This window comes from Annulohypoxylon maeteangense, assembly GCF_022496945.1.
Source record: "Annulohypoxylon maeteangense strain CBS 123835 unplaced genomic scaffold GGS22scaffold_21, whole genome shotgun sequence".
Lineage (NCBI taxonomy): Eukaryota > Fungi > Ascomycota > Sordariomycetes > Xylariales > Hypoxylaceae > Annulohypoxylon > Annulohypoxylon maeteangense.
In genome coordinates, this window is record NW_025953268.1 from 337,625 (window position 1) to 354,001 (window position 16,377).

The window sequence follows — 16,377 nt, forward strand, 5'->3', positions numbered from 1 at the left end:
ACTCATTAAAAAAATTGTTCTTATAGATATTTGATGAAATAGGTTGCAGGATAGTCGCTCCTTATTAACACAATTCACTATCACTACCTACTTGCCTGTGCCATAATATTATTTTCACAACCCACGTTGAATCAAGGCCATGAACATAAAATCTCATTCAAAAAACGACCTGCTATGCAACAAACACACTTTACACTCATCCCACCCATCCCAGGCAGGCCATAACGCCACATCAATGCAATCTTCCCTATTAGGTACCCTACCCAGCCGTAGTCATTACTCCTCATCATCACTACTATCCACAACAAACCCCGCCCTCCGCCGTCTCGGCGGCGCTTTCGAAGACGGCACATCATCATCGTCCGCATCCTCCATATCCACATCCCCTTCCTCAACAGCAACAGATGGCTCTTTCGACAACCGTCTGCGCTTCGCACTCGCCTCGCCAGCCCGCGGACTAGACACCGGCGTATCATCCATCGCATCATCCTCATCATTATCATCCCCAACCCCCCTCTTCCTCCCCCTCCCCTTCACCACACCATCACCATCATCATCACTATCATCATCAGACCCCCCACCCAACACCAAATCATCATCATTCTCACTCCCACTCCCCACCAAAACCCTCTCCTTAACAAGCACCTTCCCCGCCTCCCCACCCTCCACCTTCGCCGCCGAAGTAACAACCCCTCCAGCCCCATGCCTAACAGCATTCTGCTGCTGCCTCTTCCGAATCCTCTCCTCATTCGCGTAAAACTCCGCCCACTTCCCGCCTTCTTCCTCATCCGACTCGTCGTCGCTCGCATGTACGTAAAGCTCGCTCTTGAACCGCTTCGCCTTAGCCTTTTCGCGCTCCCTGCGCGCCCGCTCTTTCTCTTCTAGTTCATCCTCGTTGAGCTCGGGTGCTTCACTGCCCTTGCGGCGGCGACGCCGTGTTTTCTTCGGCTTATCGAGGTTGCCGTCCGCGACTTTGCGCGCGGTGGGGCCGCCTGCTGGGAAGAGGATATCATCATCGTCATCGTCGTTGATTATCCCGTCTTCGTCGTCGTCGAATACGGCTTTCTTTCGAGGCGCGGTTTTCCTTCTTAGCTGGTCCTCGGCTAGTTTTCCGTCTTCGAAGGTCGGTGGGTTGAACTCGGCCTTGTTTATCAGGTCTATGGATTCCTTCAGCTGGTCGGGCGTCTGGTGTGGTGGGATGATCCAGGCTGATTCTGGTGTTTCGTCTATGTCTGGGACGAGACGTTCGATACCAACGAGTTTCATGAGAAGTCGGAGGTGAGAGTTTTTGAACATCGCGGTACGACGAGCATCATTATCCATCCGTATAGCTAGGCACTGTTAGTAGAAATTCGTTGGTAATCAAGCAAGGTGACTTACAAATGGCAGGGGGCTCTTTAGGTGGTGGGCTTTCGGTATTTTGCTGTTCACTTGCATTCCCACTTTCTTCTGCGCCCTCCTTTTCACCACCATTTTCATTACTCTTCTCACCCCCTTCCACTGGTGGAGCTTCTACCGATGGCATCGCCTTCTCTGCTGCTTCCCAAGCTCTCCTTTCCGTTTCTGCGGCGGATAACTGGCCTTTAAGCCAAGTAACATGATCGCCCAGATTCTTATCTAACAACACACCAACGGCGATGGCAATCTGTTGATCTCGGCCCACGAGATGTCGGAACTCCAACTCGGCCGCTGGTTTCGATTGGGAAGTAGATAAAGTCTGCTTCTCATACCCGTACTCCAGGTAATGTGCAGTTGCGTTGATCTTCGAAAACAGCATTTCGATGATTAACTGGGGTCGCTCTTCAACCTTGCGGATGCATTTCTTCAGAATCTGCTTCACTAACTCTTCCCATTCCTTGTACATTGTACAACCCTTGTCTAAAGGTTCCTGGCCTTTAATCATGCTATAAAATAGTTGTATAATGTCAACGCGGAAAAGCATGACGCTCATGTTCTGCTTAAATGCTATGCGATAGAAGTAGCGATGCGCTCGCTTGAGCTGGGTATCGTCTAGGTCCTTATAGTATTTTGTGAATTTAACGAACGTATCCACTACGCCTTGAGGGGTAAAGCGATTCACGAAACGATTGAAGTCGAATTTTCGCTCGCGTGATACTCGTTCTGCATTTGCTTGGTCGTTCTCGGATTCGTCTCCTTCTACAGGATTCTCCTCATCTTCACCAGCGGTATTCGCAGCCTTCTTCTTCTTCCGAACTCGCCGTCGTGACCGCACTTGCATATCCACATTTTGTTTCGAGTAAGCCTCCAGAACGCGGAGGTAAGTGTGTGTAAGATCGGTGCAGGCATCGAGGTATTCAAACCCTTGATCCTTATAATCTCTCGCAATATTCGCAATTCTGTCATGCGTTTCGTCTTCGTAGAAAATACGACTAAGAATATTTTCTGCGATTTCTTCGTCTTCCTCGTTTCCGGATTCTGACATTTCTTGTACTGTCAGAAGAATTTGCGTAAAACATCGCATAGCGGCACATAATTCCGGCCAACGTTTGCTTTCTAGCGAATCTCCAATGGCCCTATTCAATGTGATGAACGTCTGCTGGTTGAGGACTCCAGCAACGAGGTTGAATGAACCAACATCTTCATCACTTGTTGATTTCTGGTTCTTCGCTTTATCCTTCGCAATCTTCTTTCGCACTCTTTCAGCTTCCAAAAACCACGACACTAAGTAGAAGAACTGTCGGGAGTGATATTCGAAAATGTAGTCCTTCTGTTCATCGAGCTTCTTTCGGACGTGCTGGAAAAGGGGGTTGAAGCTCGAATCTAGAAATTCTTCTACAAAGCCCTTAAGCTGCTCACGTGCCCTAGTGTTAAGTGACACCGGCGGTCCAAGATCCTTTGGTTCCATATCTTCCTTCCTGGGTCTCCTTGGCGGGCGATATACCTTGCTATTATCCATCTTATGTTGTCTAGTTGCTGCATCGAGCAAGGCATCCTGACCAGTGACGGTTGAAACTTTGCCGTCACCTCGGTCCACCCAAATCATAGTTCCCCATCGATTATGTCTGGAAGGCGCCTTTCGATTGTATGGCCGGTGCATTGCCGCCTCTTTATTCATCATAGCCGTAAGTTCGTTCGATTTCGCCTTGCCCAGTTGCTTTTCATCCATGAATAGCTTAGTGACATCGACTCGCTTGACCAAATGGAAAATAATTTCCATAATAATAACGCCTTCCTGGTTGAAATCTTCTCCCATATTCGAGGCTATCGTTAAAATCGTGAGAAGGATGTCTTGGTAGGAAAACGCATCGATTAGAGCTGAGCGCGAGATCTGGGATTCGTCACCATCATATTGAACGCCCGGTGGTGGTGATATCATAGCCACGTTCCGTAGAAACAGTAGGACCAGTTTGATAATTCCTTCGTCGCGTCCTGATCGATCGCTTCGGGATAAGGCCATAGAAGGTAATGCAATTCGTACAGCAGTGTGGAGAATCTGGGCGGCATCGAAGTTGATAATAGCACGCTTATAACCAAGTTGGGCGAGCTGCAGCACCGGAAGATGTCGATGGTGGTTGACGGTCATCTGATCACGATCTCTTTCCAATGGCCAGGTTAGCGGTACCATTATCTCAAAGCATGCTAGAGCAGCTCTCGCCCTAAACTTATTGTCGGTCTCATTCTCGGGCCAGGTCGCAAGAATATGCAGCAAATCGCCGCTAACTATATTCGCATCGGCAAGACATCGCGCAACGTCCATTCGGTTCGTTTTCTCGTCGTAAAATCGAATCCATTTCTTAATATCCCTAAGAACCTCCAATGCGGAGTCTCCGAGTACGTATCGTCCATCGTCGTCGGCACTAAAACCACCAAGCTACATGATCATGATTAGTAACACCACCAGCAAACGGGATGCGATAGAAGCTACTAACAGCTGAGGCGAGACTGTTTATATGCGCCCGAACCTCGGGATGCACCACATCCGTAGTACCTTCAGAGGGCTCCATGTTTGCAGCGAGGAATTATTTCCCTACGCCAGAGTTGACTCCGTATTTCAGTCTTGTCTTGGACAATCATTAATTCTAGAGGGGCTAATCGAATTGGTATAAATTGAAAACGCGACAAACGCGTCTGCAATTGACAGAATAACGCGCTAATACGCATCTAATTAAGTGGAGAATATGCGGACTGGTCCGTGCATGACGTTATGAGCTTGGGTAACGTCAATTGAAGCAGTAACGGTGGTCCCACATATATCCGTATCCCGAGGCTATCCGGTTACTTCCCTTCCTGGCCTTGAACTGGAACTTACCTCATGTTGCAATCTCACCCACCTTCATTCCTTCGATAACTCAAAGAGTTTCATAAAGTAATAGAAAAAATGGCGAGCTCAATTGGAAGAATAAGAGCATTGCAGCTAGGTCGCCAAATTAGGCATTTCAGCTCTAGTTCTGCTCGATATGCAGCCGAAGTCAAGAGCCTAGGCGTCTTAGGTGCAGGTCAAATGGTAAGTTACCAATTTCACATGTGATTTGAGGCTATCACAACTCAATTCGACTCAACTCAACTCACTTCTCTCTAGGGACTTGGTATTGCTTTGGTTGCCGCTCAAAAAGCTGGTGTTCCCGTCACACTTGTCGACTCATCACAATCATCTCTCGATAAAGGAATATCATTTGCAGGTCCGTTCAATTCACAATTATTTAAGTCCTCAACTTTAGCCAGACATGCTCATCGAACTATTCAGAGAAGCTCCTATCCAAAGATGTATCGAAAGCACGAATCACCCAAGAACAAGCGGATGCGGCTAGGGCCTTGCTCTCACCTACCACAGCTATTGAAGATCTCTCAAGTGTTGATTTTGTGATTGAGGCCGTGCCGGAGATTCCCCAACTGAAATTTGACATTTTCTCTAAGCTGGCAGAAATTTGTCCGAAGCACACTATCTTAGCAACTAACACGTCTTCTATCTCGATCACCAAGATCGCAGCTGCAACTACTAAAGATCCGAGGGATACGTCAGCGAGCTCTCGCGTAGTATCAACTCACTTCATGAACCCCGTGCCCGTTCAGAAAGGCGTGGAGATTATTAGCGGGCTACAGACAAGCGCAGAAACCGTCGACACTGCGGTTGCCTTCTGTAAAGCTATGGGGAAAATTCCCTCGGTGTCTGCAGACTCCCCGGGTTTCTTAGCGAACCGAATTCTAATGCCTTACATCAATGAGGCCGTAATATGTCTAGAAACTGGTGTCGGAGATCGGGACTCCATTGATGCCATTATGAAGAACGGTACTAATGTACCGATGGGGCCGCTCCAACTTGCCGACTTCATTGGACTCGACACATGTCTAGCTATCATGAAGGTCCTTCACCAAGAAACGGGTGACTCTAAGTACCGGCCGAGCGTGTTACTCGCTAAGATGGTGGATGCTGGTTGGTTGGGAAAGAAGAGTGGTAAGGGATTTTATGAATATTAGATGAGTAAGATGTACCTATAAGCCATCTTAACAGCATCTTCGCCTCATACACCAAAATAATAAAGAATATCTATACTTCACTAGTCACAATCACAATAGCGAACCACACAGTAGCTCGATTATATGCCCAGCACATACATATCTACAAGTAAGCTAATCCCGAGCCAGCGAGTTACAGTTCAGCTTACATACAACGAAGACGAAGAAAACATGAAGTTGAATTTGAAAATGTCTTCATTTCCTATATTTCGCTCTTCTCGCTACGAGATAGAGCCATCTTAAAATCCACCTTCTAGTCCGCGCTATTGGGTATCGCCACCTCATCACACCACCTCGGGTGTTCTCTATCCCCCTTCTCCCCTATTCCATTACAACTAAGAAAAAGAATAAATGTGTAGTAGAAAATATAAAAAAAATAAATGCGAGGAAGAAAAGAAGTGTTGTGTCCCGTACTCCGAACCGTTTCGCCATCCGTCTTGAAAGTTCCCTTTTTCTCCCCCGACGCCGTATATATACAGGCGGGATCCTCAGGTCCTCGGGTTTCTCTTCCTGGGGGCGCGACTAGGGTAATAAATTACATACAAATGGGGCGCGAGCTGCAAACGATAACCAAGTAACAAGAAAACCAAACAAGAAAAAAGAATTGACCACGACACAAACGAGATATATTGTCTAAACTGGCGGTACGGTACTGTGTGAGCTACCGAGACCCCCGCCCGTTCGTTCGCCTCCATTTTTTCTTCTTCGTTTCTTGAAATAAACCAGCACCCGGTGTTTGCAGCGCCCCATCTCGGCGGCTCCTGATATGTCGGTAGCCGTTTAAATGACATTCCTCCTCCATCATCATAGTTTAAGCATTAAGACCCGCGCCGGTGTGTCGGCGCGTCATTATAAGAAACATTCCCGTTCTTTTCCTTTCCTCCGATCTGGTTTAATAAGACGCTTAGCTGAGGTTCATGACCATAGGTCCGGCAAGCGTGATGGCATCCGTCAGAACACCGTCGGCGGGGTTGGCGCTGGTGAGGGTGACGTAGACGGTACCAGCTAGGTTGGGGGGAAGAGCGCAACCTTGAGCAGGGGAGAAGGCGGAGAAGGCAGTGCCACCGGGCGCGGCCGAGTTGGTGAAACCACAGAAGGTGGCTCCGGACGCGGCGTCGCTTTGGAAGTTCAACATGGATCCTTGTGCCAGGGCCATGACGCCGGCTACCGGAGCAGGGCTCGTCATTGTCAGGGTCGGGAAGGCAGTAAGGATCAAGTTGGAACCACCGGGGCAGGATTGAATGAATGGGGCTGCGAGAGAGAAGACAGCCTTAGGTCCTAGGGGAGTGTCGAAGGGAGATGGGGAGGCGGCAACTCCCGAGGCGACACGGATGAAAGACTGGTGCCTGGCCTCAATGGTGAGGATAGAAGCAGCAGTGCTAAGGATCTTGGTGTCGGAAACAAGAGGAGCGGCACCTAGGTAGGCAGAGATACCGACACTCTCAAGGATGGCAGCAGTCGCAACCATGCCCTTGGCGTCAGTGAAGCCGAAGTTGTACTGGCAAGGCTGGACGGGCTGGACACCGGCTTGTGCGATAGAACTCTGTAGTAGACCGACGTGGGACTGCTCACTAGAGCCGATTCCCTTAAGGTCAGCGAGTTGAATATCGTTCAAGCCGAGAGCCTTGAATTGGTCGTCTCCAAACTGAGCAAAGCCTTGTTGGTAGAAGGAAGCCTCAAGCCATTCCAGGGTCAAAGCGCTATAGACTGGTTAGTGACCTGCTATATAGGTGTATGAATATGTAATAGGTTAGCGTCAACATACAATTGGAGGATATCGACGTCTTGCAGGCCGAGAGCGGCGGCGGCGGCGTTTTGTCGCTTGGCGAGGTTGTAAATGTGGTTTTGTCTCGTCGTCAACTTGGGGTAAGCTGGTAGAGCGCTAGCAACGGCGGCCAATCCTGCCACAACTCCTACGGTCTTCATGATGGAAGGCATCTTGTTTTATTAGTGTCGGTTTATGATAATCGTCTTCGTTCTCCGTTTCGTTTTAAGTAATCGGGTTAAATAGCGACAGGGTCGAAAATTGGTAAAAGAGCGATTGTTGAAGTGAATGAAAGCAAGACTAGCTTGGCTGTTCTATAAAAAGGCCCACCTGGGTATTACAAGAATTACAAATTCGAAAGGAGAGTGAAGACGTTGATCCCGCAGGGAAGCAGACCAGCGCTATTGAAGTTCGGAGTTGGACACGAAATGTACGGGATGAGGAAGGAAAGGGAAAGACAAACCAGATAGGCGGGAAACAGTGCTTCATTAAAACCAAGTTGCCAACAGGTAAGAACAGGTAGGATTTGATGTGATAGCCAGAGCGGGTCACGGAAAGAAGGCAGGCCGGCAATAGACAAGGGCGATCCCAAGCACCGGCCCCTTGAGGCTCCTTGAGTCCTTGACAATAAGAATGGCATCTTTACTTGCCATTCCCATCCTAAGTCCTCCCACGCTGCCACGAGCTTCCGATTCCGAGAATCAAGGGGTACCTGGCACTCCCGGGCAATCTAGATGCCATAGCATGCGGGATCAATCAGATACAGGGCCCCATGTAGACGGGAGGTAGACTAGCCATAGACGGGAAGAGGGAAACGAAACGAAGGCGAAGGTAAGCTTCATTCGGTCCAATGAGAGCCGGCATCGCAGATCAAGCTCATAGCTTAAAGTTGAGATGAAGATAGCCTTGTCAGGTTTTGGCTCGGATCACTGTTCTTTCGCTTAAGGGGGGTCGCAGCCAAGAGCGGTTGAGGGGACGACCAGGGATCGGTCTTGACTCCTTTACACATAGTAGGAAAGGAGCTGGCTGACGCGCACGGGATCTTGGTGCCCCGTCCGCCTCAGATGGTGTTTCAGAGAGCGGACGGCCAGCAAGCCGAGTTCTGAAACTGGAGACCCAGCTATCCCGATTGATTCGTCCATATACCACCACATTCGCAACCAATTTCTTCATTCTGCATTCCTCATTATTAATGATACAAGTCCCTTAAGGATAGCCATTAAGCTTCATGACGCATTGGTGCAGTGTTGTGACACGGCTTGGCGGGAGAAGTTGGATCTGCTCCCAGATCCTGCTAGATCCGGTAATTGAGCATCATATTCTGGTCTCTTTAGAGCTTCATCGACAACGTAGAGGGTTTATGCTTTGTGAACAGTATAATAGTAGGTAACTAAGTAACGAGTTTGATCTTGATTAACAATCGTCGAATATCTGTAAACTACCTGTCTGTCTCTTGCAGTATTATTGGAAGCTTCTCTGTGATAAATTCTATGTTGAAGCAGGGAAGATTTTAACTTTTGCGCTACGGACGCAAAGTACCTTCTAGGCTGCTAAGTACTTACATATTAGGTACTACGTAGTAGGGCAACTACAGTACCATGTAGGTGGTATCCAGGGACCTGACAACCCGCTAAACCAGGGTTATAATTGGCGGAGATGGGGCTGAAATGACAGGAATGGTACATGTCGTATCGCGCGTTTCTCGACACCGCTAAAATCATTTAGCCTCAATGACGCCTTGGCGAACCGAACCGACGAGAGTAGGAACAAGATAGAAGAGAGATTGGATCGCCGCACGGGTCTATCGAGTCCCTGGTAAAATCGTAGATCTATTGTATGCGAAGCACTTTGGCGCTAGATTAACTCTTCAACTTTATTCACCCACTCTGCCACTTTATTGCTCGGATTTGGGTCCAAACGTTGAGGATGTGGGAGGAAAGAGACGGAACTCCGACGGAAGAGAGGATCGGAAAAGGGAAAAAGCCACCTAAAACAACGGCAGCTGTGGTAGGTTACACATCCGGGAATCTCATCTAACCGGATCTGTCTGACGCCCTGCAATTGCTCCATGCATCATGCCCGCATAACTAAAGACCCGCTGCAGGTCTATACATCGGGACGGAAAAGTACCTACATGGTGTCGACCTATGTCTATGTCTTAAGAACTATGTACCATGAATATAAATATCCCTACCAAGCATCTCATCTTCACCTTAAAACGTACATCTCGCTGAGTATATCCTTGAATGATCAGCACGCATAAGCCGTGCTTCAACTATCAAAAATGTCACGATCGTCTTATCAGATTCTCGTTCGGATAAACTTGTTTATAAGATATCACCAAACACTGCTCAAAGACAATAAATGGTTTAACTTAGTACGATCTCGTATATCTCTGTTGATTGCGGCAGCTACCTAGTTCTATCTGCCTGTCCAATAAAACACTTTTATCAACACGGTAAGAGATGCACTCCTTGGGGTTCCGGCCGAGAGCGGCCTGACAATCTACCCTATTTTCCGCTCTTCCATACTTCATAAACTCTACATCCCATGATTCAAACAGCACGTACAACACGTGCCGCCGCTCTATTGCCCCGCCTGCCCAAAGTCGTCAAGCAAAAAGCAAAAGCATAAGCACATACCCACTATCGCATCTATAGTGCGTATGGGTTAAGCGAGCGGATCGTCAAGCAACTATAATCCCGTTAGTTATGTATAATCTGCACCAAGGCTGGGTTTTACTTACGGTGGGCTCTTGCTAAGATCCGTCTTGAGGATCACGGGTACCCTAGTCATCTCTGTCACATCTTGGATGTAGTCACCACCTTCCTCCCTCAGAGCGAATAACTTGAGGTATTTCTCCTTATTCGTCAGACGGGTCTCCACAGCTTCCGCCATAGGCACTTTCGAGTCTGATCTGGTGCGGTGAAGAACACCTGGGTTGGATGAGGATCGAGCTGGCGATCCTGGCACGCTCTGAGTAGGCCGTTCGGCCAATGAGGCGCCGGCCATGGCCTCCGTAATATCGGAAGCGTTGTCATCATCGTCTTCGAACAACGCATCAACGTCATCTGTTGATCTGGTGCCCGTTTCTGTCTGCTTCCGTGTCGCTTCTTCTCGTTCCTTCTTGATTCTCTCTGCCTCCTCTGCCTGCCGGGCAGCGGCCATGGCATTCGAGATTCGCTGTGATCCCGCCTTAGGCCTCTCGTCTTCCGGTACGTAGGCTGAACTGGGAACTCCTTTCTCCCAGTAGAGCTCCAACACCCTCTTCTCCTTTCTGAACTCGGCCTTCTTGAGCGGCAACTGATCACAGTGTACACGCTTCTCGAATCCCCACTCGGGGATTAGAACGTCGAATGCAGATTCGTAAACACAGATAACAATACCTTCGCTAATTAGGTCACCATTAACCTCCTGGCGTTTCTTGTCCATGATTCTGCAGGACTCGATGTGAATGCTTTGTTCTTGAGCGTTCTGTGCCGACTCCTTCTTGGTGTTACAAGATTCAATCGTCTTCACCAGACTCTCAATATCATCATTGTATTCAATCTTGCCTTCCGAGATCACAGCCTCGAGTTGGCGGTGGACAATGATGTCAGCATATCGCCTCGTGGGGGATGTGAAGTGAGTGTAAAGAGGCAAGTTCAGAGCGTAATGAGGCCAGAGTAGCTTGTTAGTCTTGCCGGTAATATAGTACTTGGCGTGTTGCATAGTCTTCAATAGTAGGGTCTCCATACCCTTGCGGATGTCGAGGTCGTCGACCTTGAAGAGGCTGTTCTGGAGGGTACCGCTGCTAGTGGTATCGATATCGTATCCAAGCGCCCGCATACGCTCAGCAAAAGTCTGCAGCCTACGAGCATTTGGCGGTGATTCGCGCCTGAGTAACGCCTTGTCAGGGAGGCCCTGTGCAAGCTTGTGAGCGACAGATGAGTTAACCTTATGCAGGAGCTCTTCGACCAGCTCTGTGCCAGATGTAGCATCAAAAATATTGTGCTGAATAGGAATATTCTCGTCATCCAACTGATGGAGTAACCGGAGAGGAGCCATTGGCTCACCCTCGGAACCCAAGCGTGCCTCTCGGAATTTTTGTGCAACGGCCTTGAGACGGTGTTAGAGATACTCTATTCAGTGGGGTTGGGGAGAGTGTACTTACATTAAGAATTTGGACATCCTTGACTTGAACAGCAGCGTGGCTGAAACCGGCTTGGTTCGAAAGAGCATCGTCAAGTTCCTTTAGAGTCAGTGTAGCGTTGCTCTTGATGATACTTTTTCCGATCCATGTGTCACCTTCCGCAACCACACCGGTGTGAGCGTTAACACGGAAGACAACGCTGATAGTGAGTCGGTCCTCATTTGGAGTGAGAGTGCCAAGCTCAGCAGCAATCCTGGGAGGAAGCAAAGCACATGTTCTGTTCACGAGGTGGACGGCAGTACCACGCTTCTTCGCTTCACGGTCAACGAGAGAATTCGGCTTGACAAAATGGGTGACATCAGCTACGTGAATACCAATTTCGATCTTTCCGTCAGACTCAGTCTTGACATGGACTGCATTACCGAGTTCTCCAGTGCCGGCAAGGTCAAGGGTGAATGTCTTCTCATCACGGAAGTCTCGGCGAGCACTAATAGATGCCTCATCCTCCTTGGCGATAGACCAATCCTGAAGACCAACGCTTCGCAGAACAGCTTCTGAAAACTCGTCGGATGAGAAATTGTTATCACGTAGAAGAGCATCGGTCTCAACTTTCAGATCACCCATCTTGCCAAGTTGCTCGACAAGAGTACCGAAGGGGTGTAGAGACGTAATAGGCCAGCGTTTAATGCAAGCAACGAATATGCGATCAGCATAATCTTGATGCTTCTCCACGAAGTCACGTGGTGCTTGTTCTGTGGGAATGGCAATGAGAGGGACACGCTTATCGGTAGGTTTAAACCAGACAATCTTGGGCTTATCCTGCTGACGGCTGTCGTGAGATCGACCGCCATCGCGGGCTGCCCGTTCTGCTTCCTGCTTCTCCTTGGTTGCCTGGCTGCTAGGGCGCAATAAGCCAAGCGTGCCCGAAAACATCTGTCCCGCAACACGTTCAATAACAGCCACGATGTGGCCGGCATAGAGAGGCTTCGACTCGTCGTTGATCTCCTCTTCCTCGACGAGGAGCAGGCTTTGTCCCTCCACTTCAACGTCATCATTCTTCTTCTGCGTAGGTCTCTGTCGGAGACTACCACGTCTACGGATTCCTCCTTCGCCGTTGGTTGCCTCTTCCCCATTACCATTGTGAGACTGGGCATTACCATTGGTAGATCCGGATCGTGTATCGGTGATGTCCTTCCTCTTTTTCTTCTCTTCCTTCTCACGCTTTTGTGACCAAACCTCATCTACGTCAAGGAGCTCAACTGCAACTAGATCGCCCTCTAATGCTCGGTTACGATCCTTGCTACCGCAAATAAAGATATCTGCGTCTAAAAGACCATCCGAAGTAGCTACGTACGCATCGCTACGATTCTTTTTATTTACTCGGAGAATACCAGATACAAGCTGCCCGTCGCCAAGCAGCGCAGGTAAGGTAGCCTGGGGAAGATACGGAGTAAACAGTGTTTTCCTCTGCTGCTGTTGCGATTGTTGACCGCCGAGCTGTGGCGCATGCTGGCTTCCTTGAAGACCAACGAGATGCTGACCATTCATCTGTGCAGCCTGAAGGGCTTGCAGCTGGTTTAGTTGCATAGGATTTAATTGCTGACCAGGGTACATCTGCATTATTGGCATTTGGCCATTAAATTGCATAAGTTGAGCCTGGTTAGGATATTGGAAGGCTCCGATATTCGAAATAGACTGCTGGCTAACCGAGCCACGGTTGCGATGACCAGGCTGGAACCCCTGTTGACCTTGACCAGTCTGGTCCTGACCCTGGCTCTGGCCCTGTTGATTGCGCCAATTGCCTTCGAAATTGCGAGAGGAAGATCGAGCATGGCCGCCTGCGGCACTGCCACGGCGACCGAAGTCACCGGAGTCGTTAGTGTTGAGATGCATTGCCCCACCACGAGCGCCTCCTCGGCCGATTGCCATGCTCTGGCTTCGTCCATGCGCGCCGCGTCCGCCACGAACGGATGTGCCCTGGGCTATAGGGGTATCCGCAGAGACAGATTTGGGCTCTTCGGGAGGGGAACTCTCGGAGGGTCCCGCAGCCGGGAACTGGAAACCCGAAGTTGTCCGTTTCTGCTGAGCAATCTCAGCTGCCTTTTTGGCATCAGCCAGGGCTAAAGAATGTCTTCTCTGGTGACCGGAGCCGCCACCTCGCCCTCCACGAGGGGCGTTCTCCCGATTCTGCTGACCAGACGAGTTATCAAATTGCCCAAAGGCGGACCCGGAGGCTCCAGTTGAAGGAGCCGGGGGTGGTCCCATTCCCATATTAGGGAGGGCCGATTGGTTACGACGGTGTGACATGGGCTGACTCGGCGGTCCCATGGGAACATTTTGCTGCTGTGGAAGCTGGTTGGGGAATTGGAAAGCCGTCTGTGGTGACATATTGGCCATAGTTGGCTGTAGGGGGTTGAAAGACCCGCCAGGACCTAACTGACCCGGTGGCATCATTCCCATATTCATGTACTGATGTGTGGCTTGAATTTGCTGCTGCTGCTGCTGCAACAACTCGATCTGCTGCTGAATAGCAAGTTGCTCCACTAAAGACAAAGCAAAGGTGGTTAGCTTCAAGAAGAGCAAAATAGGAAATCCGGTAACAGACGACAACAATAAAGGAAGCTTGGTGATAAGGGCATTCCAACTTACTTCCAGGGGTTGCGAACATGCTCATCAGCGGGGTAAGCTCAGACGGACTCCTACGATGGGCGATATGAAGGCGACGACCCGTAGGTCCGGGAACGCCCCCCGTTTGAGGAGCTGGTGGTTGTTGCTCCATATCGGGCTACGGTTTAGCAGTTGAGTGGCACGTCGTGTGCGAACAAAGCCAAAATTGGTTGACAAGATGATGGATGAATTGGGTGAATTGGACGGATCCTTTAGGCGATGGCCAGTGCTGTTGATAGAAGCTTTGAGATGCTTTTTGGATGCTGGTGATGCTTGTGATGCTTGTGGGTTGACAAAAACTTGGTAGTTGGTTTTTTTTTGGTATGATGATTGCGTGGACTTTTGCGACTAACAAAAGGAGGGTAAATGAGAGGATTGAACGAGGCTGCGATGCTTGCTGTGTATGTGTGAATCCCAAGAGAAGGAATGTGTGAAAAAGTGCTGAGAGAGGGTGAATGATGTGATGGGAAATGGGAAAGATAAGGGAGAGGAGAGACAAGACGAAGAGGGTTGTGGTGATGGAGATGGAAGTCTGGGAAGCTTTGGAGGCACTGGGCTTTCTTGGGAAGATCACTTTCAATGGCCACCTTAGACTGTGTGCAGTGTGGACTGCCTGGATAACGGGTACGGGGAAGAGGATTGTGAGGTCAGGACCCAAAGGTACATCCAAAGCGAGGACGGGCAATATGGGGCAAAGGGCTTGGCGGGGCCCAGGTGGGTCAGGCTTTAGACTAGGCTGGGGTCTATCTGATTGGCCAAAATCTTCATAATGTGGTAAGAGGTGCGAGGACGGTAGGCACGCCCCTGTCGTGTTTCTAGGATAGTGCTAGACTTTCAGCAGGTTTAGCACGTTAGGTAGCACTAGCACGATTGAAGGTTGTAACCCAAGCTGCCCGTGCTCGAGCTCTAAGCTAGGTGCATTGGTACTGGGAAGGTATGTTTCTTACGACGCAATGTTTTACGGTTGCCGGGCTGCGAATATGTCTGCGTACACATACAGGTACCACGCTATACATTTCCGTATACGAATATACTTCAGTAAGATCTCTGACGAATGTCAGAATACGGGTACCAGACTTTCGTGCAGTACCTAGTATGTACATAGGTACCTGCACAAAATTGTATGGATTACATAAAACAAGTCAATAGGTGGCCTTTAATACATAGTAGTTTCCAATGAATATTGAACTTCAATGTTTTTGAGCGCATGTGGTTGATGGAAGACAGTACCTGCCAACCACTAATTCGATATTTCAGCTAATAATGAAACAGACAAATCTCAGTGGTAGTTGCCTTAGTTCCAATGCATGAGGCTATAAAGAGGGTAACAGCAAACGAGTTTGTTCGAAACGAATTGCCATAAATAAAGATAGTACGTACGATGTTGTATCGGGAGCGGCAGTGTCCTTGCCCGGAGCCTTCCTCCAACCACGAATTAAGTAACTAATGATTATCGGACTCCCTTCAGGAAGTTGATATCTTTCCACTTATTCCGATTGCGTTCACCCTTCGGAGTGGATGTACGACACCTATAGTAAGCCAAAGAAGAAAAGTTAGGGTTTGCGGAGGAGCCACGACAAGCTTCGCACGTTCAACTAGTCGAGAATTATTTCAAAAAAGATTTATTTCGTATTAAACATGTCGTCGATATTGTTTTTGATCTTGTGATATCAGAAATATCAGTACATATTTTCAAGGTTATTTATAAGTTGGCTCTGATAGAACTGATAACAGGGACACCCCGAACACATGACAACTTAAATTAATTGGATGCATATTGCCATAAATCTAAAGAATAGACAACCTCCACTTATTAGTATACTAAAATCTTCACAAACACAAGTCTGACGACGGGATGACATTGAAACTCCACAAGATCTCATGCTATCCCGTTCACTGCCAGCTAGGATTGCCTATCTACCTAAGCATATGTAGGCACTAAATATGACGCCGCAAAGGCCGAAGGGAACTTGGAATGTTGGGACGTCTAGTGTGGATACCTAAGAGTTAGCTACGCAAAATATGGACGGAGAAAAAATCCGAAGGAAGATCCAACAAGAGATCACCTTTTCCTCACCGTCATGAACACCAAACATCAACAGATTCCGGTATGTCAGAAATATGAAGAAACACTCAAGCGGCAACAAGCACAAGAGACAGCCGAATAACTCAATATGAATATCTACTTACATTGACATTGAATTACGTTGTCAAATATGATGTATAATTCGCTTATTATTTTATAGGCTTATAAATAACTAATGTAAAGATACCTAACAAACATGCCCTTAATACATACATCAGGGACAATTGGATATTAATTATCTGTATTCTCAAC

General features: G+C 48.6%; 4 protein-coding genes across 4 annotated transcripts; 1 reads left to right on the forward strand and 3 right to left on the reverse strand.

Annotated features, from left to right (window-relative positions):
* Positions 1–66: 66 nt before the first annotated feature.
* GGS22DRAFT_197165 (timeless-domain-containing protein) lies at positions 67–4,041 on the reverse strand. Its single transcript, XM_047965941.1, has 3 exons — positions 3,891–4,041; positions 1,381–3,832; positions 67–1,331 (listed from the first exon to the last, which is right to left on the reverse strand). Exons 1-3 carry the CDS (start codon positions 3,963–3,965, stop codon positions 277–279), a joined length of 3,582 nt encoding a protein of 1,193 aa, XP_047814934.1. The 5' UTR covers positions 3,966–4,041; the 3' UTR covers positions 67–276.
* Positions 4,042–4,299: 258 nt separating this feature from the next.
* GGS22DRAFT_173351 (3-hydroxyacyl-CoA dehydrogenase) lies at positions 4,300–5,516 on the forward strand. The gene is made up of 3 exons (XM_047962903.1): positions 4,300–4,465; positions 4,541–4,640; positions 4,706–5,516. Exons 1-3 carry the CDS (start codon positions 4,340–4,342, stop codon positions 5,434–5,436), a joined length of 957 nt encoding a protein of 318 aa, XP_047814935.1. The 5' UTR covers positions 4,300–4,339; the 3' UTR covers positions 5,437–5,516.
* Positions 5,517–6,216: 700 nt separating this feature from the next.
* GGS22DRAFT_75778 (ferritin-like domain-containing protein) lies at positions 6,217–7,499 on the reverse strand. Its single transcript, XM_047968031.1, has 2 exons — positions 7,241–7,499; positions 6,217–7,175 (listed from the first exon to the last, which is right to left on the reverse strand). The coding sequence occupies exons 1-2, from the start codon at positions 7,411–7,413 to the stop codon at positions 6,380–6,382; spliced, it is 969 nt and encodes a 322-aa protein (XP_047814936.1). The 5' UTR covers positions 7,414–7,499; the 3' UTR covers positions 6,217–6,379.
* A 2,109-nt stretch (positions 7,500–9,608) lies between these two features.
* On the reverse strand, positions 9,609–14,662 carry GGS22DRAFT_173354 (RNB-domain-containing protein). Its single transcript, XM_047962904.1, has 4 exons — positions 14,022–14,662; positions 11,394–13,915; positions 9,987–11,338; positions 9,609–9,934 (listed from the first exon to the last, which is right to left on the reverse strand). The coding sequence occupies exons 1-4, from the start codon at positions 14,149–14,151 to the stop codon at positions 9,895–9,897; spliced, it is 4,044 nt and encodes a 1,347-aa protein (XP_047814937.1). The 5' UTR covers positions 14,152–14,662; the 3' UTR covers positions 9,609–9,894.
* Positions 14,663–16,377: the final 1,715 nt, after the last annotated feature.